This window comes from Python bivittatus, unplaced genomic scaffold, assembly GCF_059951505.1.
Source record: "Python bivittatus isolate LINGU-HERP-01145 unplaced genomic scaffold, Pbiv_v1 ctg000000_np1212, whole genome shotgun sequence".
NCBI classification, from domain to species: Eukaryota; Metazoa; Chordata; class Lepidosauria; order Squamata; family Pythonidae; genus Python; species Python bivittatus.
The window spans coordinates 598,238-625,613 of record NW_028277028.1 but is presented as its reverse complement, the minus strand read 5'-3'; the positions used below and the strand labels follow the sequence as shown (position 1 = coordinate 625,613).

Below are 27,376 nucleotides of genomic sequence, written 5' to 3'. Positions count from 1 at the left end.
CTGAAACCTCCATTTCAGGTTTCAATGAAATAATTTCCCCATTTTGTGTACACCCCTATTATGCAGTTTCACATATGCATACTTTGCCTCTTACTGCATCTTGTAATATGTATCTTATATTTTGGGAAGTAGAAAGATTCTGTTAGTGTTTTGTTTGTTCTTTTTATACACTGTCATACTCCATGCTAGACTCATGGGAATGTACAATAAAAGCCAAATTATAATAATGATACATAAATAATTCTTAATGCTCTCAAACCCTTTCCTAAACTATTATAATAGCTAATAATATTTAAGAATGATAACAGATCTTACGTATGAATTTTTCTGGACACCTCAGTTTTTAAAGATTTTTCTAAAGGTCAGGGATGATGGAGCGATCTGGGTTTCCAGTAGAAAGTTGTTCCAGAGGGTGGGTGCCAGCGATGAGAAATAAAGGAGCTACATATTGTAATAGTGTGTTTGGGCTTTTTTTGGCTACAGTTCAAGAGCAAATTCTGAACCTTATTTGTTTTAATTGTTTTTAAAGTAGCTAGATGAGCAATATAGGAGTTCCAGTCTTTATTCAGATTGGAAGAGAGATAAAGCAGTCACTGACTGCATGAATGCTTCTTACTCCCTGACATGTGCAACTGTTGGAGAATAAATTTGCTGGAAAATAATTTTTTGGAAACAGAACAAAATGTAGTTTAAATATGTGGAATAAAGTTGTGTTTTACATTTTCAGGCACACTGTTTGTGCCTGATTGATGCTTTCCATCTGCTGTGGAAAAACCTAATATTCCTTAGCCCATCTGTGATTCCATAGTAAAAATGTAGTTACGATGGACAGGTTTCAGTATCCAAATCAGAAAAATAAGTGTGGTGTGTCCTTAGCATGCATACACTGATATAGAGCAGCAATAATGACTCCATATGAATTGGATGCTGTCAGAACCTGCATCACCCAACTGTTGTTGTTTTCCATTGTATTGCATTCGTTGGGAGTTGGATTGATTTGTTTCTGCCACTTGTACCTTGGGGGGCGGGGTGGCTGTTAATGGTTGTAATGGGAGTTGGGAAGCAGCTTAACCATATATGGGCAATTTAGACTGGCTTGATTGCCGGCCAGGCAGCTGGGGCCCAAAGAGCCCGGAAAGCTCGGAGAGAGGTGAACAACAGGTGAAGAGGAGTCACGATGCCAGGCAATAAGGGGAGGGGGGATAAATTGAGGGAGGTTTACCCAAGGCGTTAGTTTTAGCAATGTTCTGTTTACTAGCTACATTACAACCAGGCTTGGGTCAGATAAATACTTCTTTATTAAGAGGTCTTAATAAAGAAGTATTTATCTGACCCAAGCCTGGTTGTGTGAGAATGCTTCAGAACTGAGAGTTGGACATCGTGGACTTGACAGATGCATATCGTGCCACATGTTCTAGTGATCTTTGATTACTTTTTTGGAGGAAAGTCAGTCTGGAAAGGATCCCCCCATTAAAAATAGTAGATAACTAGCTCCAATGCAACTATAGTTTATTAAAGTATGTATATCAGGGTTTTAACAAAATGCTCTTTATGTGAAGTTGTATTCCATGAACATATAAGGTTTATGTTTTCAGCTTTTCATTTAATTGGGAAAAGAGGGTAAACTAATTTATTTATTTATTTAACCCTAGAGAATGTTTCCGTCGTGTCGAACAACTGCGTGACCGCCAGGAAATAATGAAGGATAAATTAAAGGAAACTATGAGTCAAAGAGTCACACAGACTAAAGAAGATGATATTGGTAGTGATGATGAAGGTGAATTACAGGACTTGCTCTCTCAGGACTGGAGAGCAAAAGGAACGATATTGTAGCTGCCTGAGAAGAGAGAATTAATTTTTTAATTATGACATTGTTCTTTTATCATGTACTAGCATTTTGCATATGTATGTATGTATGTATATGAAGTCCTGTAGGTGTTAAAATCTTCTGTTGTACATTATATAATCTTTTTATAAAAATAATTGTAGCTCTTCTGGAAACAAACAGACCTTTTATTTGAGCCAGTGTGTGCCAGCAGTAGCTTTTTAATATGCATTAAAATGTGCTTTCTTTGAAGATAGGTTAGCATAAAAGCAAGCACTTTCCAATTGGAACTGTTTTGTAGTTTTAAACAGAAACTCAATTGTTTTTATTTCCTGCACCTAACATATGCCATAGTTGTGACCTCCATACTATATTGGAAACTTATATTAAGTGTTCCTGAGATTCAGAAATAATGTGCTATTAACTAGGGACATCTGTTGACTAAAAATATAAGTCTAAATCCACTGGCTCACAGAAATCAGAGTTTTCAAACTCACTGAAGTTTCCTAGTCTTGCATTTTTGTAGCCTTACATTTATTAATTGCTCATTGATGCAGGCATTCATTAGCAAATTTAGGTGGATGCTTACTAATGTATAATCCTGGGAAAGGATGCCCCACTAAGTAAACAGCATGAGTTTTCCAATTGAATGTGTTCCTTTCACAGAAGGAAGAATTTTGCTTCTTTCCTCCTGCATTCAGCCATGAGCACACTTCCTAAAGAATATTGAATGATGCTCAATAGGAAAGGAGGAGACTTAGAGCTCTTTATAAACATCTCTAAATTGATCCAAATACTAGGAATGAAGTTTCTGGGCTAAGCTGGATTAAACTGGCAGTAAATGAATGGTTAAGACAACCAAGGACAATATTTGAAAATATGGATTGTCATCCAAAGACATGTTGGCTGTTGGAAAATGTTGATGGTTTTTCTTTGAACAGCAAGTTCCCATGCTATACTTAGTGGAGTTTGATGTTTCCTCAGCTTCAGAGACAATTTGATAATGTGGCCCTGTAGCCTAAAATGTCTAAATCCCCCTTGCTTCATTTAACTGCCATATACAGTGGGGCAAAAAAGTATTTAGTCAGCCACCAATTGTGCAAGTTCTCCCACTTAAAAAGATGAGAGAGGCCTGTAATTTTCATCATAGGTATACCTCAACTATGAGAGACAAAGAGGAAAAAAATCCAGAAAATCACATTGTCTGATTTTTAAAGAATTTATTTGCAAATCATGGTGGAAAATAAGTATTTGGTCACCTACAAACAAGCAAGATGTCTGGTTCTCACAGACCTGTAACTACTTCTTTAAGAGGCTCCTCTGTCCTCCACTTGTTACCTGTAGTAATGGCACCTGTTTGACCTTGTTATCAGTATAAAAGACACCTGTCCACAACCTCAAACAGTCACACTCCAAACTCCACTATGGCCAAGACCAAAGAGCTGTTGAAGGACACCAGGAACAAAATTGTAGACCTGCACCAGGCTGGGAAGACTGAATCTGCAATAGGCAAGCAGCTTGGTGTGAAGAAATCAACTGTGGGAGCAATAATTAGAAAATGGAAGACATACAAGACCACTGATAATCTCCCTCGATCTGGGGCTCCACGCAAGATCTCACCCCGTGGGGTCAAAATGATCACAAGAACGGTGAGCAAAAATCCCAGAACCACATGGGGGACCTAGTGAATGACCTGCAGAGAGCTGGGACCAAAGTAACAAAGGCTACCATCAGTAACACACTACGCCGCCAGGGACTCAAATCCTGCAGTTCCAGACGTGTCCCCCTGCTTAAGCCAGTACATGTCCGGGCCTGTCTGAAATTTGCTAGAGAGCATTTGGATGATCCAGAAGAGGATTGAGAGAATGTCATATGGTCAGATGAAACCAAAGTAGAACGTTTTGGTCTAAACTCAACTCGTCGTGTTTGGAAGAGAGAGAATGCTGAGTTGCATCCAAAGAACACCATACCTACTGTGAAGCATGGGGGTGGAAACATCATGCTTTGGGGCTGTTTTTCTGCAAAGGGACCAGGACGACTGATCCGTGTAAAGGAAAGAATGAATGGGGCCATGTATCGTGAGATTCTGAGTGAACACCTCCTTCCATCAGCAAGGGCATTGAAGATGAAACGTGGCTGGGTCTTTCAGCATGACAATGATCCCAAACACACCGCCCAGGCAACGAAGGAGTGGCTTTGTAAGAAGCATTTCAAGGTCCTGGAATGGCCTAGCCAGTCTCCAGATCTCAACCCCATGGAAAACCTTTGGAGGGAGTTGAAAGTCCGTGTTGCCCAGCGACAGCCCCAAAACATCACTGCTCTAGAGGAGATCTGCATGGAGGAATGGGCCAAAATACCAGCAACAGTGTGTGAAAACCTTGTGAAGACTTACAGAAAACGTTTGACCTCTGTCATTGCCAACAAAGGATATATAACAAAGTATTGAGATGAACTTTTGATATTGACCAAATACTTATTTTCCACCATGATTTGCAAGTAAATTCTTTAAAAATCAGACAATATGATTTTCTGGATTTTTGCCCCCCATTTTGTCTCTCATAGTTGAGGTATACCTATGATGAAAATTACAGGCCTCTCTCATCTTTTTAAGTGGGAGAACTTGCACAGTTGGTGGCTGACTAAATACTTTTTTGCCCCACTGTAGTATATGAGATTCTTTCTACAACCCTCCTTAAGAAACAGCAAGTTTTATACACATATCACTTTATTTTAAAGTGGAAAGTGGAAAATGATCCAATAATTTACAATATCTTGCCTATATATAAGAAGTTAAGCTTTAAGGTTTTTATTTAATTTCTACATTAATCAGCGAAATAGGGATGAGAGGACATAACATATGACCTTAACCAAATTTTGGCATAACTCTAATATATGCTTCATTAAATTAAGATGATAAAATACCACTTTCAGAAATGTTACTATGTAACTGATAAAATTTAGAAATAGATCAATGTTTATTCCATTCCACTGGAAATCCATCCAGTCCTGATGCTTTACCATTACTCATATTCAATATCACTTTTTTATCTCTTCCATTGTCAAAGGAATCTAATTGTGGAAGGACAAATTTTAGCTAAAAAAAGTGATTATATCTCCATCAGATAAATGTCAGATTTATCATACGTCTGAATTTTTTTTTTTTAATCAAAACATTTAAGAGAACTATATAGCTTATTTCCATCTTTGATGGCTATAACAATATTCTGTTTTGTTTCTTTTTCTATAAGCAATTTGTCAAGCTCCTGCCCAGATTTTCACCATTTGATCAAACTCAATTTGCTGTGATATTATTCAACTCATAGTTTGTTGAATCTCCCTATATAGATTGATGATAAGATATCTGGCCATCTATCCAAAGAGTTTTCAATTTATTTATCAGATTACTCTCATGCATATTTTAAAACTTCTTTTTATATGATGCATATGCAATAATATGACACACATATAAAGATTATATGAGGTTCCCATTCAAAGATTAAGGGTTTCTGCATTAAATTCAATGTATTGTAATGAACTAATCTATTTTGTTCACTATCATTCAACAGAGACATTAAAAAACTACTTCCAAGTAGTAAGCTGTTGAATTTGTAAATTTAAATTTAATTGGACTGTGATCTGATAGATAAGAGATGTCAATTATGCACATTTGATGTGTTGAAATAATACTGAGGAAACCCAAAAGTAATCAAATTTTAAAAATTGTTGATGCACAGCTCTATAAAAGATACAATCACATTGCTTAGGTCAATCAAGTTTAGTTCATGTATGTTCTAATTAGAGTTCTCACTAATGACTGTCCTTTACAGCTTTCAGATAATGGAATGAAATTTCTCAATATTACCATGGGACAGTCTAGTAAATTTGTTCTTTAGGTATCAGTTTGCAATGCTTTTTTCACAATAAACACTAGGCCTTAATTCTATTGATTGTAAATTGTTACTGCAAAATAACTTATAGGTGACGTTAGTGGCAAACCCACGAAACACCAGGTTTCATTACAAAATTAAAGTCACAATAACTACAGTCAGGTCCAGAAATATTGGGACATCGACACAATTCTAACATCTTTGGCTCTATACACCACCACAATGGATTTGGAATGAAACAAACACAATGTGCCTTAACTGCAGACTGTCAGCTTTAATTTGAGGGTATGTACATCCAACTCAGGTGAACGGTGTAGGAATTACAACAGTTTGCATATGTGCCTCCCACTTGGTAAGGGACCAAAAGTAATGGGACAAGTGGCTTCTCAGCTGTTCCATGGCCAGGTGTGTGATATTCCCTCAGTACCCCAATTACAATGTGCAGATAAAAGGCCCAGAGTTCATTTCAAGTGTGCTATTTGCATGTGGAATCTGTTGCTGTCAACTCTCAAGATGAGATCCGAAGAGCTGTCACTATCAGTGAAGCAAGCCATCATTAGGTTGAAGAAACAAAACAAACCCATCAGAGAGATAGCAAGAACATTAGGCGTGGCCAAAACAATTGTTTGGAACATTCTCAAAAAGAAGGAACGCACCGGTGAGCTCAGCAATACCAAAAGACCCGGGAGACAACGGACAACAACTGTGGTGGATGACCGAAGAATTCTTTCCCTGGTGAAGAAAACACCCTTCACAACAGTTGGCCAGATCAAGAATACTCCTCAGGAGGTAGGTGTATGTGTGTCAAAGTCAACAATCAAAAGAAGACTTCACCAGAGTGAATACAGAGGGTTCACCACAAGATGTAAACCATTGGTGAGCCTCAAAAACAGGAAGGCCAGATTAGAGTTTGCCAAACGACATCTAAAAAAGCCTTCACAGTTCTGGAACAACATCCTATGGACAGATGAGACCAAGATCAACTTGTACCAGAGTGATGGGAAGAGAAGAGTATGGAGAAGGAAAGGAACTGCTCATGATCCTAAGCATACCACCTCATCAGTGAAGCATGGTGGTGGCATGTATGGCTGCCAATGGAACTGCTTCTCTTGTATTTATTGATGATGTGACTGCTGACAAAAGCAGCAGGATGAATTCTGCAGTGTTTCAGGCAATATTATCTGCTCACATTCATCCAAATGCTGCAGAACTCATTGGACGGCGCTTCACAGTACAGATGGACAATGACCCAAAGCATACTGCAAAAGCAACCAAAGAGTTTTTGAAGGGACAGAAGTGGAATGTTATGCAATGGCCAAGTCAATCACCTGACCTGAATCCCATTGAGCATGCATTTCACTTGCTGAAGACAAAACTGAAGGGAAAATGCCCCAAGAACAAGCAGGAACTGAAGACAGTTGCAGTAGAGGCCTGGCAGAGCATCACCAGGGATGAAACCCAGCGTCTGGTGATGTCTATGCGTTCCAGGCTTCAGGCTGTGATTGACTGCAACGGATTTGCAACCAAGTATTAAAAAGGGAAAGTTTGATGTATGATTATTATTCTGTCCCATTACTTTTGGTCCCTTAACAAGTGGGAGGCACATATGCAAACTGTTGTAATTCCTACACCGTTCACCTGAGTTGGATGTACATACCCTCAAATTAAAGCTGACAGTCTGCAGTTAAAGCACATTGTGTTTGTTTCATTCCAAATCCATTGTGGTGGTGTATAGAGCCAAAGATGTTAGAATTGTGTCGATGTCCCAATATTTCTGGACCTGACTGTATATTCATTCAGAAAATTACAGTGTGATTTTTAAAATAAGGGGAAAATTATAAGAACTATTTTTTGTATTTTTACTGACTAAACGGTGGATTCAAACAATCTGTGTGAACTAGTCATAGCATGAGCATCAACAGAGATAAAAGTAACAATCCTTTGGTGAATCATGTTGAAGTATATTAATTCAAAATACTAATCAAAGTAACAAATGTTAGGAATCACAGTAGCTTAAAGAATAAAAATATTTATTTTGAGATCTCAGAATAATTAGAAATCGTCATCTCTTCTGATGTTTTGTCCATAGAAAAGCATTGTCTCCTGAGGATTTAGAAGAGCATCCTGAGACAGATTAGATTTACAGAACCCCGAGACCAGTTATTTCTGAAGAGAGCCTGAAACGCAGGAACAAAAATAAAGCAGAACAAACAAACAATGGAAAGTAAAGGGGGGAAAAAAAGATTTCTTGCAATTATGAAACAACACTTAAATACAGCCAATGTAGAGCAGTGTTCTAGTTTAAGCAAATCTCACTGTTTACTTCAATTATAAAAACAGTTACAGTAGTTCAGAACAGTTTTACAGCATTTTTCAAGAGAGAGAATATCTGAGATACCATAATATTTCCATTTCCTTCTACTTTCAGTATGTACAAGAAATATACCATTTGATTAAGTGCAGATCATAATGGCAGGCTTACAACTGGTTACAGTGACAGAAACTAGTGCAAAGGTACTCAGGTGGAGAAAAAAATTGTTCAGACTAGAGAATATGACAGCAGATATAAAAATAATGCCTAGCTCTATACAATTAAATACAAATTTAAATATTAGGCCTTAAAAGGATTGCATGTGCATTCAATCATTCATTAAAGCATTGCATCTAAGGAATGCTGAGGGAAAGAACATGGTGGGTTTATGGATTGCTAATCTTACAATATTGAAATACAACCTATTGTTAAAGCAACATAAATTCAAAACAGAAAGAAAATAGGAATAGACAATCAGAAAGCATTATTGTTATCCAGAAATAAAAACTAGTTCCAACAATTAGCAGTTGCTATACTTCCCAGGATTTGAATGTTACTCAACTTTTCCTAAATTGGATTTTAGGATGATTTGTCTTATTTTAATTCTCCCCAATAAGTTCTCAAAAACTAGGCTGAAACAAATACAAGAGGCAAATAAAATGGGTTGCTTAATTTTTCCTCTCCACAGTTTTAAAGTGTCTGTTTGTGGACACTTGAATTTTTAGTAGTGGCTTCAAATTCCTTTGAACATATTGGAAGGTAATATGTTCAAATGCACTTCATATGTAACTCTTGAGTACATACTCAGAATTCCTGAAATACTGGTGGTGAGGCTGTGTGAATTAAATGTAATTATTATGTGTGCAACCCACAATATGCTGTAGACAAAGATGGTTAGTGGTGCCCTTCAGCTTAAACTCATCTCCCAATGCAGACTGCAGCTTAATAAGAAACAAGGGACTTCAAGAGTTCCTGACATTCGTGTCTGAAAATAAAGGTCCAAGAGAGAGCAGATCTTCGTAAACAATCACTGTAGGCCCCCACAATCCCTACCGTGCTATGCTTCTATCAGAGAGTAATCTGATAGAAGCACACCTGCTTATTATGCTTTCTAACATTCAGCAAGAATGTAAAGACATGCAACCTTTATGCTTATCTATGATTCTCGAGTAGCTCCCAGGTGGTGAGCAAAGTAGAGCCACACTTGTGTTCAGCCACTTGCATCTACTAAGATTTAAATCATACTTAGAAAACAGAAATGCAGGACCTTGTAAATATATTACTGAAAATAATATGTAGCCAGAAAATGGCTTTTATGACATACTGGTGCAGAAATACTTGTAAGATACTGCAGTGGCATTGTATTACTTTTCTTTAAAATATAATTTTGTTAAAATGTTAATAGAGCAGTCCATGCTTGACTCTGTTGGTCCAGAAAACAACAACAAACAAGGGATTAAGTGTTGGATGGAACCTTGGAAACTTGGGAAAACATCGGGACAAAATAAGAGGACTTCAATAATGGAAGAGACTGCAATGGGAGGTGGTGGACTCTCCCTTGCCTGGGGAAGTTCCTACAAATTTGGGGTGGCATGTGACAGATGCTATAGTAGCAGATTTCTGCATGTGATCTCCAAGGCCCCTTTCAACCCTTACACTTACAAGGCCATAGTCAGGCCTGGAGTTTTGCATGGCAGGGGGATTGGGGTGGGGGAGAGCTTTAGACTTAGGCAAAACAATTTCTGTAAGCCTCTGTGATGCAACACACCCGTTTCATCTTTCTTTCCCTTCCCAAATCCAAAAAAGAACACCATCCAAAAAAACCTGGCCCCAGTGTTGGCCCTGTCCTTTACAGGGTGCTTTAGGGGCCACAAATAGATTGCCGCACAAGGCATTCTTTATGTATAAGTATATACATATACATAGGACAACTGATAAGCCTTTCTTCATAGATTCAGTTATCATAGGCCATACTGATCTATAATAGTTGATATAGAGCTGCTTCTCATGTGAATCCTGATCATTATAATTAGGTGAATATGCTGAGAATTTTCTGTAAACTCACTCGTGCCCCCTAATAGTTCCCTTATGTATTCTAACAAGAGGGAATGATTATTAAATTTCAACTGTCTACCTACACAGCTATGGCTACTTAGTTTCTGCCACCAAATTTACTGTCAAATAATACTACAGAGAACTACAACTATCTGATTAATGTAATTTCTTTTAATTGTGTGTGACAAATTGTATTTGCTCAATTTCCTCCTTCCCAGATATTAGTATAGGACAGATTGCAACTTATGAATCATGGACCATATGCCTTCCTGTACCTGAAACCTTGATGTAGCTCCCCCCGCACCCGCCATCAACCTTCTCATCTGCTGCCCTAAATCTGTTAAATGAAATACTATCCACAGTAGTTAAGATGTTGAACTAGGACTGGGCAGACCCAGATTCATGTCCCTCTCAGCCATGGAGACTGAGTGGGCTATTGTCTCTCAGCTCAGTCTATCTAAAAATGTTGTATTATGGGAATAAAATGAAAGGAGGTTCCTCCTTGAGCTCTTGCAGCAAAAACAGGCTATACAGGTGAAACTCGAAAAATTAGAATATCGTGCAAATGTTCATTTATGTCAGGCAACTCAAAAGGTGAAACCAATATATGAGATAGACGCATTACATGCAAAGCGAGATATGTCAAGCCTTACTTTGATATAATTGTGATGATTATGGATACAGCTTATGAAAACCCCAAATTCACAATCTCAGAAAATTAGAATATTACATGACATCAATAACACAAGGATTGGAAATAGAACAGTATTGGACCTCTGCAAAGTATAAGCATGCATATGTACTCAGTACTTGGTTTGGGCCCCTTTTGCAGCAATGACTGCCGCAATGCGGCGTGGCATGGATGCTATCAGCCTGTGGCACTGCTGAGGTTTATGGAAGACCAGGATGCTTCAATAACGGCCTTCAACTCCACTGCATTGTTCGGTCTCATGTCCCTCATCTTTCTCTTGGCAATGCCCCATAGATTCTCTATGGGGTTCAGGTCAGGCGAGTTTGCTGGCCAATCAAGCACAGTAATCCCATGGTCATTGAACCAGGTTTTGGTACTTTTGGCAGTATGGTAGTGCCAAGTCCTGCTGGAAAATGAAGTCAGCATGCCCATAAAGCTCGTCTGCGGAAGGAAGCATGAAGTGCTCCAAAACCTCCTGGTAGACAGCTGCGTTGACCCTGGACTTAATGAAGCACAGTGGCCCAACACCAGCAGATGACATGGCTCCCCAAATCAACACAGACTGTGGAAACTTCACACTGGACTTTAAGCATCGTGCATTGTGTGCCTCTCCATTCTTCCTCCAGACTCTGGGTCCTTGGTTCCCAAATGAGATGGAAAAGTTGCTCTCATCAGAAAAGAGGACTTTGGAGCACTGGGCAACAGACCAGTTCTTTTTTTCTGTAGCCCAGGTAAGACGGTTCTGACGTTGTTTGTTGTTCAGGAGCGGCTTGACAAGAGGAATACGACATTTGAAGCCCATGTCCAGGATCCGTCTGTGTGTGGTGGCTCTTGATGCACTAACTCCAGCCTCAGTCCACTCCTTGTGAAAGTCCCCAACACTTTTGAATGGCCTTTTCCTAACAATCCTCTCCAGGCTGCGGTCATCCCTGCTGCTTGTGCACCTTTTTCTTTCACACTTTTCCCTTCCACATAACCTTCTATTGATGTGTTTTGATACAGCACTTTGGGAACATCCAACTTCTTTTGCAATTACCTTTTGGGGCTTTCCCTCCTTATGGAAGGTGTCAATGATGGTTTTCTGCACAACCGTCAGGTCAGCAGTCTTTCCCATGCTTGTGATTCCTACTGAACCAGCCTGAGAGACCATTTAAAGGCTCAGGAACCCTTTGCAGGTGTTATGGATTCATTAGCTGATTAGAGTGGGTCACTTTGAGCCTAGAATATTGAACCTTTTCACACTATTCTAATTTTCTGAGATTGTGAATTTGGGGTTTTCATAAGCTGTACTCCATACTCATCACAATTATACCAAAGTAAGGCTTGACATATCTCGCTTTGCATGTAATGCGTCTATCTCATATATTGGTTTCACCTTTTGAGTTGCCTTACTGACATAAATGAACATTTGGATGATATTCTAATTTTTCGAGTTTCACCTGTAGATAATTATCATCATTATAGCTGTTATTGCAGAAATCTCTTTTGGGCACCCTAACTGAATAAATCTTTCAAGCCTGTCTTTGGTATTCCCCTTATGACTCAAAATCTTAATTGAAAGTCTGGTGAGGATGAAAAAATAGTTAATTTTATGAGTATATTTTAAATAATCTAGGAGATTGTTGGAACTAGCTGGCAATTCAAATATGCACAGCCATTAAAATAGTAATAGAAGATGAAAGAAAACTTGCAATGGCATCCTTTGTGTAATAATGTATGAACAGAAGGAATGTAAAAAATGCCGTACTGTTTTCTTAGAATAAATTTACCAGAGTCCTAGTGGAGTTGTTGAAAAAAAAATCCATGACACCTTTCAATATGGAGCCAACTTTTGGCGGTCAGATTTCTTAATTTCACTTGTTGATGGAATTTTAGTTGTATAGGCAGATACATTTCCTGTGGCATTTAATGCCAAAAGTGAGACAGTTTTCATGCCAAGCAGATTAGAAACAGGAACAGCATAGTGGGTGGTTGATAAAGCTGGTAAAGGGGAAGGGGTGCTAACATTAACCATGGGAACAGTTGCTGATGCAGCCAAGACAGCCACAGAGGTGGGGGTGGTGGTTGGGGTGGCAGACTGAGAAAGATTCATGTTGAGGTCAACAGGGGTCATGATGGAAGCAGTCTGGGTGCTGAATTTAGCCATCTCTAAGCTGCGAATGAAGAGAGTAAGGGGAACAACAGGTTGGGTGGGTTAAAGAAGAATCAATGGGTGGAAGGAAGGAAGAGGGGAAGCCAACATAAAACCGCCAGGATACATGGAAAACAGGAGGGATATGGGGCGGGAGGAGGGAGAGAAGAAAGAAAAAGAGAAAAGGGAACATGAGGGTCAAAGGAGGAACATGTTATGTGTTAAAGAGAAATAATAAAAAGATAATTCATGATCGAGTTACAGAAACATTTTAAGACTCAAATTTTCTTTATTTTCCCTATATTAGTGAAAAATAAATGAATACAGGTAATGTCAAAAAGATGGAAAAACAAAATTGAAAGTAAAAGAATTATCAAGTTTCTCCCTTGAAAGAGAGTACATTTTGCTTTTTTTAAAACAGGGTGTTTTGAGGTGTTCAAAACTGCATGTATAGGTTCCTCAAAGTTATTCTTCATCATTGCCGTAAAAAAGGCTAAAATTAAGCTGCTTAAAATCTGATTAAAAAATATTAGCATGTATACTCCAAGAGTTTGATACTGTATGCAATCAGCTAGCATATGTTTTCCTTATAAAGCTAACTTGCAACAGACAGTGTATTCACTTGTAACTTGTATTAGGGCTGTGTAGCACTCCAGACATGAAAGCAGAATATGATTTGGAGCATGTAATATACCAGTTGGGAACATTTTAAATGAAACATGTATTTTCATGGAATTTGCACAAGTCCTGAAAAAGATGCAGCTGCTATATGTGTTTCCAACAGTGTTACAAATCACATTTTACCTTTCAAATTCAAATAACTGCATAGCCTTAATTTGTCTTTGCTAACACTTGGGCAGTGTTGGTGTTTTGCCCTCACATGTAGCATTGCTTCTGTGCTTAAAAACTCTTTACAGACAACATTTATATAAGATTTATCAACTGACAAGAAAAGCAAGGATATTTATACGAACACAAAAACATAATAGAACCAAAAGGAAATGTAAGACTGAAAAGGGATCTTTTGGTACCCGGAACTGAAAAGCTGTAAATACTTATGCCAAGCACATCCCTGACTTTCACTGTCTTCAGCACAGAATTTTTAAAGGTCATTGAGTACTTGCAGTGTTATTAGCACTTTAGAATATAAGAATACTACCTTATGGGTGTTATGGTAATATCACAGATACTTTAGGATTTTTTATATTCCACTCATATAGTCTGGGATTTTGGAGTAGAAGAATTTAGTTATAGAGATCCTATTCCACTCTCTTGCCAGTTTTGGTAGCTGGTGCTTTCTGAGGTCAAAAAATCCCAACCCTAGCATCCTAAATTCTTTTAACCTTTCTGTCCATTCCTGGCCTAAACTAATTTTAGACCAGTCATTTGGTGTATTGAGATCTTTTCCTTCCCATGATTTGCAACAGGAGGACCAAAAGAAAAAGGAAGAACTCCAGTGAGGAAATAGAGGCAGGCAACAGAAAAAAATCAATCAGGCTACACAAACAAAAGAATAATGAAATAAATAAAAAAGGACTCGCTGAGAATGTGGGAAGAGGGAGAGGTCATCAAGGTAGAGGGCATATGAAGAGTGCAGAATTATACAGACAGTCTCAGGAAAGCTAAACCTTGGAATGAACTGTGATTGGGAGAAGGATGCCAAGAACAATTTTAAAAAGGACTTCTTTAGAGAGGAAGAAATAAAAGGAAGACAAATGAATCAACTGCTCAATGATAACAAGTAGAAAGAAAAGGCAGGGCTACTCAATTCCTGTTTTCACCCATTCTTTTCCAACAGCATGTTATGTGTTACACAAGACAACCATGAAGAATAGAATGAAGGGGCAAATTTAAAACCCGAGACTCCTTGAAACCTGGCCAGGAATATCTATTTATTTTGTAGAGAGTAAGGAAGATGACCTTGACAAAGATATGCAAACTCCACTGCCAAGGCAACAAGGGATAAAACAGTTTAAGTTCACAATAGCCAGGTAACAGCAACAGTAATGCTCAGAAACCTCCCCAGTTCACTGAAGTATAAGTAATAGAAGGAAGTACAACATAATCAGACTTGCAAGATGTCAGCTGTTCTAGGTAGACCAGACCAAAAAATCAACTTCATAGGAAGGCTAAAACTACTTTTATTGAGATTGCCTATAATAAAAACTTGCAGTGTTATTAGCACTTTCAGTTCAGTGAATTAGGGAGGTGTCTGAGCCGCTTCCTAATGTTATCTGGTTGTTGTGGATTTAAACTATATTTTACCCTTCTTTTATTAAGCAGATGGAACATGAGCTAGTAGATTTTTAGTTTTTAGATTTGAATACATCATTGTCTTTGATACAGAATACTGCAATAAGCATTTGAGGTTGTATCATTTTATTTTTATATATATATATATATATATATATATATATATATATATATATATAATAAATAACAAAAAGAGCTAGAACTAGTTAAAAGTAATCCCTAGAAGAGAAAGTTAAAGAATTGCTAACCTTTATGCACATCATCCATTCCCATGGCTACACAGATCTCTGCTTTCTGCTAAATATAAATTTAATAAGCTTTCTACTTCAAACCATAAGTTTTTTTACATTATCAAAGACAAAGGTAATGGGAAAGGCAAGCATTTTAGTAAACGTAATACTAAGTGCTGCAACACTGTATATTCTGTTCATGATATGTATGGGTGAGTGCATACTGATTCTTTTTATATTTTATTCCAAATGGTAATTATTCCAATATCTCATAAATAGTTGATGTGAAAAGACTTTTTTTGTAGGATGCAAGATTAACACAGCTCTTACAGGGCCAGGTTATTAACCTTTATTCATCTATTTATATTTAAAAATTATGACATAAATTAGATTAATAAAATTGGTGAAAGCAATTGGTACTGATTGTTTTGCAGTTGTTTGGTACAAAAAGGCCATTTGATTCTTATCTCTTATTTAACTGAAGAGAAATGGTGAAGCCCTTTTTAATAGACTTCTATTCCTTAGTTTCAAAGAGGTCAATATTTGAGTTTCTTATACCTTGCCATGTGTTCCTATTATTTAGCAATATCTTTGACTAATGTGAACGCTATTAGCTTTGTCTATAGATTACAGTTTGTTCCTTGAACAACTGTGCATTTACTTCAGATATAATCCAACATTCATTATTTCTCTGTGTCTTGTGAAAGATTTTGATGCAGTTCTATAAGATTTCCAAAGTAGGTTTTGATTCATTTTGGGTTTTTTCTAGATAAACATGTTTGGATCATGTTTTAGCCTATTCCTAAATCACATGCAATTATTATTGGTGTGTAGTTAAATTTACAGTACTGTGCAAAAGTTTTGGGCAGGTGTGAAAAAATGCTGTAAAGTAAGAATGCTTTCAAAAAATATATTGTAATTGTTTATGTTTATCAATTTACAAAATGCAAAGTGAACAAACAGAAGAGAAATCTAAATCAATTCAATATTTGGTGTGACCACCCTTTGGCTTCAAACCAGCATCAATTCTTACACTTGCATACTTTGTACACTTGCAAAAAGTCAGGGATCTTGTAGGATTAGAGTCAGGTGTATGATTAACCAATTATACCAAGCAGGTGCTAATGATCATCAATTTCATATGTAGGTTGAAACACAGTCATTAACTGAAACAGCAACAGCTGTGTAGGAGGCTTAAAACTGGGTGAGGAACAGCCAAACTCTGCTACTAAGGTGAGGTTGTGGAAGATGGTTTCATGTCACACACCATGGCAAGACTGAGCACAGCAGCAAGACACAAGGTAGTTCTACTGCATCAGCAAGGTTTCTCCCAGGCAAAAATTTCAAAGCAGACTGGGGTTTCAAGATGTGCTGTTCAAGCTCCTTTGAAGAAGCACAAAGAAATGGGCATCTCTGAGGACTGTAGATGCAGTGGCAGGCCAAGGAAACTTAATGCAGAAGATGGAAGACACATCATGCTTACTTCCCTTTGACATCAGAAGATGTCCAGCAGTGCCATCAGCACAGAACTGGTGGAAACCAGTGGGACCCAGGCATACCCATCTACTGTCTGGAGAAGTCTGGCCAGAAGTGGTCTTCATGGAAGAATTGCAGCCAAAAAGCCATACCTCCAATGTGGAAACAAGGCTAAGCGACTCAACCATGTACGAAAACATAGGAACTGGGGTGCAGAAAAATGGCAACAGGTGCTCTGGACTGATGAGTCAAAATTTGAAATATTTGGCTGTAGTAGGAGGCAGTTTGTTCGCTGAAGGGCTGGAGAGTGGTACAAGAATGAGTGTCTGCAGGCAACATTGAAGCATGGTGGAGGTTCCTTGCAAGTTTGGGGCTGCTTTTCTGCAAATGCAGTTGGAGATTTGGTCAGGATCAATGGTGTTCTCAATGCTGAGAAATACAGGCAGATACTTATCCATCATGCCATACCAGCAGGGAGGCATGTGATTGGCCCCAAATTTATTCTGCAGCAGGACAACGACCCCAAAGATACAGCCAATGTCATTAAGAACTATCTTCAGCATAAAGAAGAACAAGAAGTCCTGGAAGTGATGGTTTGGCCCCCACAGAGCCCTGATTTCAACATCATCGAGTCTGTCTGGGATTACATGAAGAGACAGAAGGATTTGAGGCAGCCTACATCCACAGGAGATCTGTGGTTAGTTCTCCAAGATGTTTGGAACAACTTACCTGCTGAGTTCCTTCAAAAACTGTGTGCAAGTGTACCTAGAAGAATTGATGCTGTTTTGAAGGGAAAGGGTGGTCACGCCAAATATTGATTTGATATAGATTTCTCTTCTGTTTTCTCACTTTGCATTTTGTAAATTGATAAACATAAACAATTACAATATATATTTTTGAATATATGTCTGCTGATAATTGACTGCCACCTTTTCAATATGGAAGCTTTTAAGCTTTGCACTCTGCCATAAGGCAGTCACTAGATAATATCATAGAAGTGATATGTAACTTTCATAGCTTTTTGGCTAAAGTTCCAAAACAAAAGTCACAGGTTACAAAATCTTGGTTACACATAGCCCTTCCCCAATCTCAACAAATATTTCCATGAGCAAAACCCATTTACAAATGGAAAACACTTTTAAAAAATAATTTGTCACATTGTAAACTGTATAGAAGATATTTTCAAAAATTGTATTTGATGGTTATAAATGCCTTCCATATAGAAATATAACAAAAAAAATTTATTTCTACAATGGCCATAGTAGAAGGTTGATATGCAGGTGGTAATTGGAAACATAACCATAACCCTTACCCTAACCTGCCAACCACAAGTGTCTTTAATGTCATTCTCTGATAACCACTATTGTAACTGGTGATGCTCACAAACTTTTCTAAGTAAGTTAGAAACTGTCCTGATTTTTAGAATCATCTTTAATTGTGACCAACAAACTACATCATGTTTTATTGTATTTGCATCCTTTAACTGTCCAGAACTTTTTTCTTCTACTTAGATACAGATTATCATATGGTATTTATAACTAAAAATTAAGAGGTCTAAAAAATAATAAGTCCTTAATAGATCAGAGAATATATTTTTGCTTGATCACATGGTTTTATATCAATCATATAAAAGAAAAATACATCAGTTCATGTATGTTTTTAATTTGGAAAATGGCTACTATTGAGACTCTGTCCATTTGGTCAGTCTCTGGATTTCCAAAATGAAATAGAAGATATTTTTCAAAACCTAAGAAGATATTTTCTTATCATAAAAGGCTATATAGACTATATATTTTACCAGTTAGACACTATTTTCTAGGAATGTCTGTCAGTGTTAGCCCACAATAAGGTATATCTCAGGATCCAAAAAATATCCTTTGGTATCAGTTCTGATGATGCTGATATTGCTACTGATTGTAGACCAGCATTTTGAATATAAAAAGCTGATCAAATCCAGAATTTCTCACTAAGGAATCTCAGGGCATCAAGCCGTACAACTTTTAAGTGGTAAAACACTGAGGATCTTGAGCAATGCCATAAATGTTAAACGAGCTGCATTGGTTGCTGGTTTGCTTCGGGTCCAATTCAAGGTGTTGGTAATAAAGGCCCAGGACCAGGTTATCTGAGGAGTTGTCTCAGCCCCATTATATAACCTGCCCCACTCGGTCCGGCAGAAGGGGCATGTTGCAGACCCCGCCAGTCAAGGAATTTCAACTGGTGGGGTCTAGGCCTTTTTTTGCCATGGTCCCAACTCTGTAGAACAACTTACCACCCAAGGTGCGGTGTGTTCCCACTCTCATGGCCTTCAGGGAGAATGTGAAATCTTGGCTATGCCAGATGGCCTGGGGGCCTGATGGGGCTTGCATCATTGGAATTGGCTTGTGGGGTAATTGATTCTAACCCCCCCCCCCATCATCTTGAATTTTATAGTCTTTTTATGTATATAGTCTTTTAATATAGTTTGATTTTTTAGCTAATTTAACGTGGATATCTATATTTTTAACTGTTTTTGAGGTTTGATTTTAAGTGTCACCCTCTGGGGGAGATGGGTGGCATATAAATTTAATAAATAAATAAATAAATTATGTTAATTAATTATGTGTCAAATAAACTCTTATATAATTGAAAAACAAGCTTTATTGTTGTGAGATAATTTTAATTTTCTCAGTAGTTTCCCAATACTTTCTATTGCTTTAAAACAAAATGTGACAGTGAAAGAGGGTAATTTTGAATATGAATTCTTGGATTTATATATTCAGTTAGCATCTTACTCAGAATACTTTTTTTTCAGTCAAGAAACCAATGCACTGAAAATTAAATACCTGTATCCAAATTCAACTGTATGCTTTTTTCTTGCATCTTTTTTCAGAAACAAACCCAGTCTCTTTCTGGATTTAATAGCCACAATTTCCAGCTAGCAAATTATATCAGCTTAGTCGTCTATTTCATGATGGTTGTTACTTCTGCTTAGCAGAAGATTACAGGGATCTTCCTTTGCAAAGACATTTCTAATAAATTTAGAAAGGTGTTGCTTTTGTCTCATGTAAGACTGTTTTTGTCAGTTAATATCACTGAAAAAATCCTGGAGGTGATTTATTTTTTCCAAAATGAAAAATATTGCAATGGTTATGATGATACAGGATTTAACTACAATCAGATTCACCTTGACCACAGCAGACTTTGAGAAGAAAACCCGATCTGGCACGAGTGGCATGCTCTGGGTGCCATCAGCTAAGGACTGACGGCTGGTGGGGCCCAGAAGGAGAGTCTTTTCTGCTGTAGCATCCCCCCTTTGGAACATTATCTCCCCAAGATTAGATTGGCCCCATCCCTGTTGGCCTTTCAGAAGACCTTGAAAACTTGTTTTTGTGCCTGAGCCTAGGGTCCTGGGGGTGTGACAGAGCCCAAATCCTGGCTGCGTGGATGATTGGTTGGATAATGCCTGACTGCTGTTTTATTTTTATTTTTTATATTGTGCATTTTATGTATTTTATTTATTTTACTGTAAGCTGCCTAGAGTCCTGTAAAAGAGTTATAAAGCAAATGAATGAATGAATGAATGAACCCTCCGCAATCAATTTACCTTGCATTAATGAGGTACTGTGCTAGACTGATGTTTGCAGGTGATCCTGTGATTGTTACTTGTCGTTCTGCTGAACCTTCTGTAGCATTTGCAATCTTGATCTGTGCTCCTGACATTTGCCTGATTTCATTTATCTTGCTACCTTGTCTGCCAATAATGCAACCTATTAGCTAGAGCAAGACAAAAAAGATGTTGAGGTCAAAAGTAGGGATAGGGAAAAATTGTTCACATTTGAATGTGAACTTATTTTTCATTTTGAATTAGCACACAGATATTTACTCAAAACGCACAGTTGTCTGAATGCATTTTACCAACAATGTATAATACTGTAGATGTAAATATAGAGCTATAGTTATTTAGTGACAGGGAGAGATAAGAGATAGGGCCAGAAACATATGCCTATATGTACATAATAGGGAATGTAAGGGAAAAATCCATCCAGAAATGCTTTATATAAGAAAAAATTATTTGCCCAAAGTGGAAACATTAGGCAAAAATCACACACAGGAAAATGCATACATTTGAAAAGGTATGGATTAAAATGGTACATTTTTAAACTCTCATTGAAGGCAAAACTGAGCAACGATAAACTTCATATACGTGTAAAAATGAGAAAGTCTACTGGCCAAGAAATAAAAGTAAAACCATTTCATGAGAGTTTTATGTAGATATGATTCAAGCTCAGGAAATCTGCCATTAGGCTGCCTTTGAAATATTACTATGAGGTATCAAATGGTCACCTATGTTATGTAGCTTTTTTAACATTTTGGATTTTAACTAACAAAATTAAAAAACAAACTATATTTTTTGAAAGATTAATTTAAAATAAATACTAAAATCAATTAACAGGAATTAATTTTTAGAAAAAGAAATGAGAGTAATTTAATGCATTGGTCTCTCTTAAGGAACTTGAAAGTCTAAACATACACAGAATAATTTCAATTTTGTGGAGGATTCCTGTTCATCCTTTTATATTTTACTTTTTTTTCACCCCGCAGACCACAGAATGATAACACAGAGGCCTGTGGTACTTCAGATGGCAAAAATTTGTTCTATCACTCTTTGTGTCAGCACTTTGAGGTAGAACAGTTCAAGAAACAGGAATGGCAGAGATTCTCTGAGGACCCTTCTTCAGAGGGGAGTTTCTAAAAGACCAGGCTCTGGAGTAATTTAATCCAGAGGTTCCACAGGTGCAGCACTTTCCAGCTGACTCAGAAATCTCTCCTCTGCTTCAGACAAGGATCTCTAAGGTTGCTATCTGCATGGGCTTTACAGTGCTGGAGTCCAAGAAAATCATGGGCCGGGGGGGAGGGGTGTAAAGAGCAATAAAAGTCTGTAAAACCTCCTTCCTCTATTATGTTCTTCATGTGTCAACTCCTCCAACTGCCCATTGATTGAGATGCAACACTGAAATGCTTCTTCCAAATTCTCTAGGTTGCTTTGTCTTACATACCTTCCTGAAACTAGTCAATCAGGGTCAGATCATTCCAACCTGCATCTTTAGCATACAATGGAAATCAGCTATGTACTTACTAATTTGTTGATTTCCTTGCTTCAGACTGTAAATCTCCCAATTTGCTCCTGGTCAGCTCATCAAAAGCAGCTCTAAATCTTTGTATGAACTTCTGGTAATTATCCAACAATGGATCATTGCCCTCAATGAACGGCACACCCAACCTGCCTGTCCCTTTCTCCAACAAACTAAGAACAAGGGCAAGCTTAGATTGATCTATAGGAAATTATGCTGGCCACATCGAGCCAATTCAGAAATTGATCTTGAATACCCCCCGCTCCAATTCTCCAGTACACTTCCAAGAGATTTGCTGCCCAGATACTGGTTAGGCAGCAGGTTGTCGGGCTGCTTCTGGCTGAGGTAAGCCTTGACCCCATTTGCTGTGTTAGTTGTGCAGGCTTGTTATTTGCATATTCATTTGCTACTGATGCTGTAAGAATGCCTGGACAATTTGTTCGGCAGACAGTGGTGTGTCCCAAGGATCTGTCACCATATTTAAGGTCTAAAAGCAAGATTTCAATGCCTCTCTGATGAGAGCATGGTGAGGCCTTCAGGATAAGCCAGATCAAGAAACAGATATGGCAGGGATTCCAGAATGCTCTTTATTAAGGTAGAATAACATAATTTTAAAGACCTGTCCAAGTTTCTCTTTGTCCCATCTTATGTAAACAAAATCAAGGTGGGGCTATTTTGATACTTTCTTTCTCACACTTCTCTCTAGCTCAGGACTGTATAATCCTTTTTGCCTTAATGGCTCTCTCATACTTTCCCCAAGGACAGCTCTACATTCATTTACATTTTATAAAGCATCTTCAATATGTGTAGTCCTGCACAACCCATGTATCTCTGAGTTTGGTTCTCTATTTATGGGTTGAAGGCCTGTTCCATCTGTTCCAGGTGGAGATTGTATAGATAGAACCTTGTGTTTCTGAGATGTGTTGGATATCCCCTTTGTGTGGATATTGGCTTTTCTTCTTTCCTTTCCTTTCCTTTCCTTTCCTTTCCTTTCCTTTCCTTTCCTTTCCTTTCCTTTCCTTTCCTTTCCTTTCCTTTCCTTTCCTTTCCTTTCCTTTCCTTTCTTTTCCTCCCCTCCCCTCCTCTCCCCCCCCTCCCTGTCAGGTTCGGTCAGCACGGGGCTTCGGGGAAGCTCTCAGCCACACCACGCGAACTCCACCGGCGGCAGCTAGCGAGGGAAAGAGGAACTGAAAGCGCTGCTAATTAATGGGCCACCTGCGCCCAGCCAAACAGGAAAACCGCAGCGGAAGTTTTAACTCTACACTGATAACGGCGCGAGCCAACAATGAACGGGGCCGCAGGCAGTGAAACAAGAGTGCCGTGCAACGCAGAAGCCTCGGGCTTGCACGTAACGGGGGGGGAACCAACCCAAGCCGGGGGGGACTGTCAATCAAGGACAATGGACCCTGACCGAACCTGCCATCATGGACAATCAAGAGGGATTATTGGGGGGCCGATAATCCGCAGCGGTAACGCGATCGCGGGGCGGAAAAAGCGCGGGAAGGGGGGAATATAACAAGTGATGCAATTGTACCAAACCAGTCCTGGCTTTGCTTGTGACTGCTACGTTACGCATGAGTAAACCTCTTTTGTGAACCACACGTGTCACGGGAGTTTCTCTGTCGAACGGGGCAAACCTTACATAAAGCCAGGACTCACCGTTAGCGCTACCCGGTGCCACCGAGGAGCATTTCCCTTTCTAATACAGGCATGACCAGCGACGAGGAATCCGTGGGTCAGCTGGAGCACAAGGAACCCGGACTCAAGGAGGGACGGTCAGAGCCACCCGGGAGCGACGGGGCAGTGGCCAGGGCTGGGGACCCTCCAACGGAGTGGTGGTCGATGTGCGTGAACCAAGGGCCAGACAGCTCAGGGGTCACGATGACCCGGGGTTCAGGGGCCCGGAACCGCGAGCGGGACGACAAGCTCGCCCAACTAGAGGAGAGGATCGAGCCTAGACGCCGTGGAGGCGATGCTCCAGACCTTGCTACAGAGAGCGGGACCATCGGTGGTGAGCAATGGCACGAGCAACAGGGGTGGCAGCCAGGCACCCCAGCTGGCACCACCCACGATGCCCCGGTCGGTGGACCGACGGGCGGCGGATGCCCTGAGACTTCGAGGCATCACCGGGGAGTTCTCAGGGGACCCTGAACAGCTGCCGCACTTCTTGACGCACGTCAGGGGTTTCATGCAGAGGGGTGGTCACCTATTCGCTAGGGACGAGGATAGAGTATCCTACGTGGCCGAGCTGTTAGACGGCCAAGCAGCTAGCTGGGTGATCGGACTGTACGACGCCAACGCGGCGGAACTGCGGAGTTTCCCGGACTTCATGCAGGCGCTCTGGGACAGATTCGAGGACACATTGAGCGCCAAGCGGGCTGAGGACGACATCCTGCAGTTCAGACAGCGGGACAAGTCGGTATCGGAGTACGCCCTGGAGTTCCGGAGGTTAGTAGAGAAGCTCACGGACTGGCCGGAGTCCCTGAGGGTGAAGTATTTTAAGAGGGGGCTCAATCCGGAGATCCTGGAGCGGGCACTGGGGCGGGATGACCCATCCACAGTGAAAGATTGGATCTGGCTGGCCGGAACGGCGGAATCGGCGTGGCGGCAGATTCAACAAAGCGCGAGGCAACGGGACCAGACGAGGGACCGGCCGAGGGAGAGACCCCCAGAGGAAAGGTGGAGCAGTCGGCGGCAGTCCACCGGGGGGCGAGAGGCAACCAAAACCCCGAACCTGTGCTTCCGGTGCAGAGGCGGAGGCCACTGAGCGGCGCAGTGCCCGACGGAGTGGGAAGGAGCCTCACCACGGCCCGAAGTCAAGCGGGAAAAGGGCCCGGGAAAAGGGCCGGCGACCGACCGTGGAAGAGTGCAGTGGCGGTGGTGACCGAAAGAGGACGGATGGGGTGGTCGACCCCGGAGACGGCGTCCTCCAGAGAGGACTCGGAGCTGGCGGGAAACGAGGCGCGCTCGCACTGAACAGCGTCCCAGTGCGAGCAGGGGAACCGAGGCGCGCGGACCCAATTGGGGATGAGGACTGCCCTCCGTTCCGGGTGAGGATACACATCCGGGGGGTGAGATCCGGAGGGGAGGCACAACTGCGGGCGCTGCTGGATTCAGGCTGCACCCACTGCTTGATGCACCCAGCTGTGGTCTCGGGACTCGGACTACAGCTGAGGCGCCTCCGGGAACCCATTGCATTCAGCCAGCTAGACGGCTCGCTGGCGGGGGGGGCCAGCTCAGTATTACACCGAGCCGGTCCAGATGATGATCGGGAGTCACCGGGAAGAACTAAGATTTGTGGTGGTCCCGGTGGCTGACTACGTGGTGGTACTCGGCTTGGTGTGGCTGCGGCGACGGAACCCACAGGTCGACTGGACGGCGGAGGCGGTGCGATTCGGGGTCGAGAGGCCAGCGGAGCGCGAGAGCAGACGGGACCGGGCCATGGCGACGGGCGCGACCGCAACCACAGACGGGCAAGTGGAGGATCCGAGGCACAGGGAGGTGAGACGAGAGCAGACGAAGCCTGAGACCCGGGCGGCGACAGCAGGAACAGCAGCGCTGGAGACCCGGAGACTCGCAACGATCCCGAGGCGTGGGAAGGCAGCGGCGACTGGCGGAACAACTGCAAAACGAGGGCCAGAGTCTGGGGAACCCACGACGAGCGGCGGAATCCCGAGGCAATATCGAGACCTAGTGGCGGCGTTCGGGGAGAAGGAGTCCGACCAGCTCCCTCCACACCGACCCAGTGACTGCACCATCGAGCTAGAGCCAGGGGCAAAGCTGCCCAAACCGAAAATGTACTCCCTGTCAATGAGGGAGATGGGGGCTCTGCGGGAGTTCATAGACAAGAACCTAGCGCGGGGATTCATCCAACCCGCGAAGTCACCATTAGCGGCCCCGGTACTATTCCGGGAGAAGAAGGATGGCTCGCTCCGGATGTGCGTGGACTACCGAGGGCTGAACGCAATCAGCACTGAATACAAATACCCCCTCCCCCTGATGAAGGACCTAATGTCACACCTATCCAAGGGGAGGGTGTTCACAAAACTGGACTTGCGCGAAGCTTACTTTAGGGTCAGGATCCGCGCAAAAGATGAGTGGAAGACGGCGTTCAACACGCTGCTCGGAAGCTACCAATTTTCCGTGATGCTGTTCGGATTAAACGGGGCCCCAGGGGTGTTTATGCAGCTAATAAATGAGGTGCTGCATGACCTACTCTACCGGGGCATCCTGGTCTACCTGGACGACATCCTCATCTACACCGAAACCCTGGCAGAGCACGTGAGCCTGGTGCGCACGGTGCTCCAGAGACTGCTGAAGGCGCAGCTGTACACGAAGCTCTCAAAATGCGAGTTTCATCGGGAGCAGCTGGACTACCTCAGCTACCGGATATCTAGTCGGGGAATTGAGATGGACCCGGCGAAAGTAAAAGATGTTCTGGGCTGGGAAGCGCCGCGAACCCGGAGGCAACTTCAAAGCTTCTTGGGGTTTGTGAACTTCTACAGACAGTTCATCCCGAACTTCGCCCAAATCGCCCTTCCCCTGACAGACTTACTAAAAACCAAGGGCAGTGGAAAACCCCCCAAGCCCAGCATGGCACTCGCGTGGACTGCGGAATGCCAGGGGGCATTTGAGGAGCTAAAACGGCGGTTCACGGCGGAGCCGATCCTGCGCCATCCCGACCCAGATCGGCGGTTTATCATACAAGTAGACGCGTCAGACGTGGCAATGGGGGCGGTCCTGCTCCAGCCCAGCCCGGAGGGGGCCATCCACCCATGCGCCTACGCCTCCCGCAAATTCATGGAGACAGAGAGGTGGATGGTGTGGGAGAAAGAGGCGTACGCAGTCAAGTGGGCGCTAGCCACGTGGAGGCATCTATTGGAGGGGGCAGCCGAACCATTCGAGGTGTGGATGGACCACAAGAACCTCGAGGCCCTGAAGGCCCCGCGTAAGCTATCCCCCAAAAAGGCGCGGTGGTCCCAATACTTCGGGAGGTTCAGGTTCACCTAAAACACATCCCCAGGAAACGCAACTTCCTAGCAGACGGGTTGTCTCGCATGCCCCAGCACGCCAGCCTACGAGAGGAGATCGTGGACTCCATCATTCCTGCCAGCAGGCTGGCTGCAAAGGCGGTGACCCGGAGCCAGACCAAGGGAGAGCGACGGGACGCGGCAACCGAGGTAAAGCAAGGGTTTGCGGAGGCGGAGGAACGGGACGCTTGGCTCAAGCAAAACCAAGAAGTGCTAACCAGCCAAGAGGGTTTGTGGTGGCACGAAGGCAAGTTGTACGTACCCGAGGGGTGCCGACGCGGGATCATGGAAAGAGCCCATGACAGCTGGAACGCGGGGGACTACGGCTTCGTGAAGACGCTCCACTTAATCCGGCGGCAGTTCTGGTGGCCAACGC

The 27,376-nt window shown here is 41.5% G+C and overlaps 1 protein-coding gene across 1 annotated transcript in view; it reads left to right on the top strand.

Annotated features, from left to right (window-relative positions):
• Window positions 1-2,952, top strand: part of ZNF830 (zinc finger protein 830) — a 29,472-nt gene extending 26,520 nt beyond the window's left edge. Inside the window, exon 10 of the mRNA XM_088146056.1 lies at window positions 1,653-2,952. Coding sequence (XP_088002182.1) covers window positions 1,653-1,833 — 181 coding nt within the window. The 3' untranslated portion in view covers window positions 1,834-2,952. The remainder of the gene's footprint in view (window positions 1-1,652) is intronic.
• The last annotated feature ends 24,424 nt before the right edge of the window (window positions 2,953-27,376 follow it).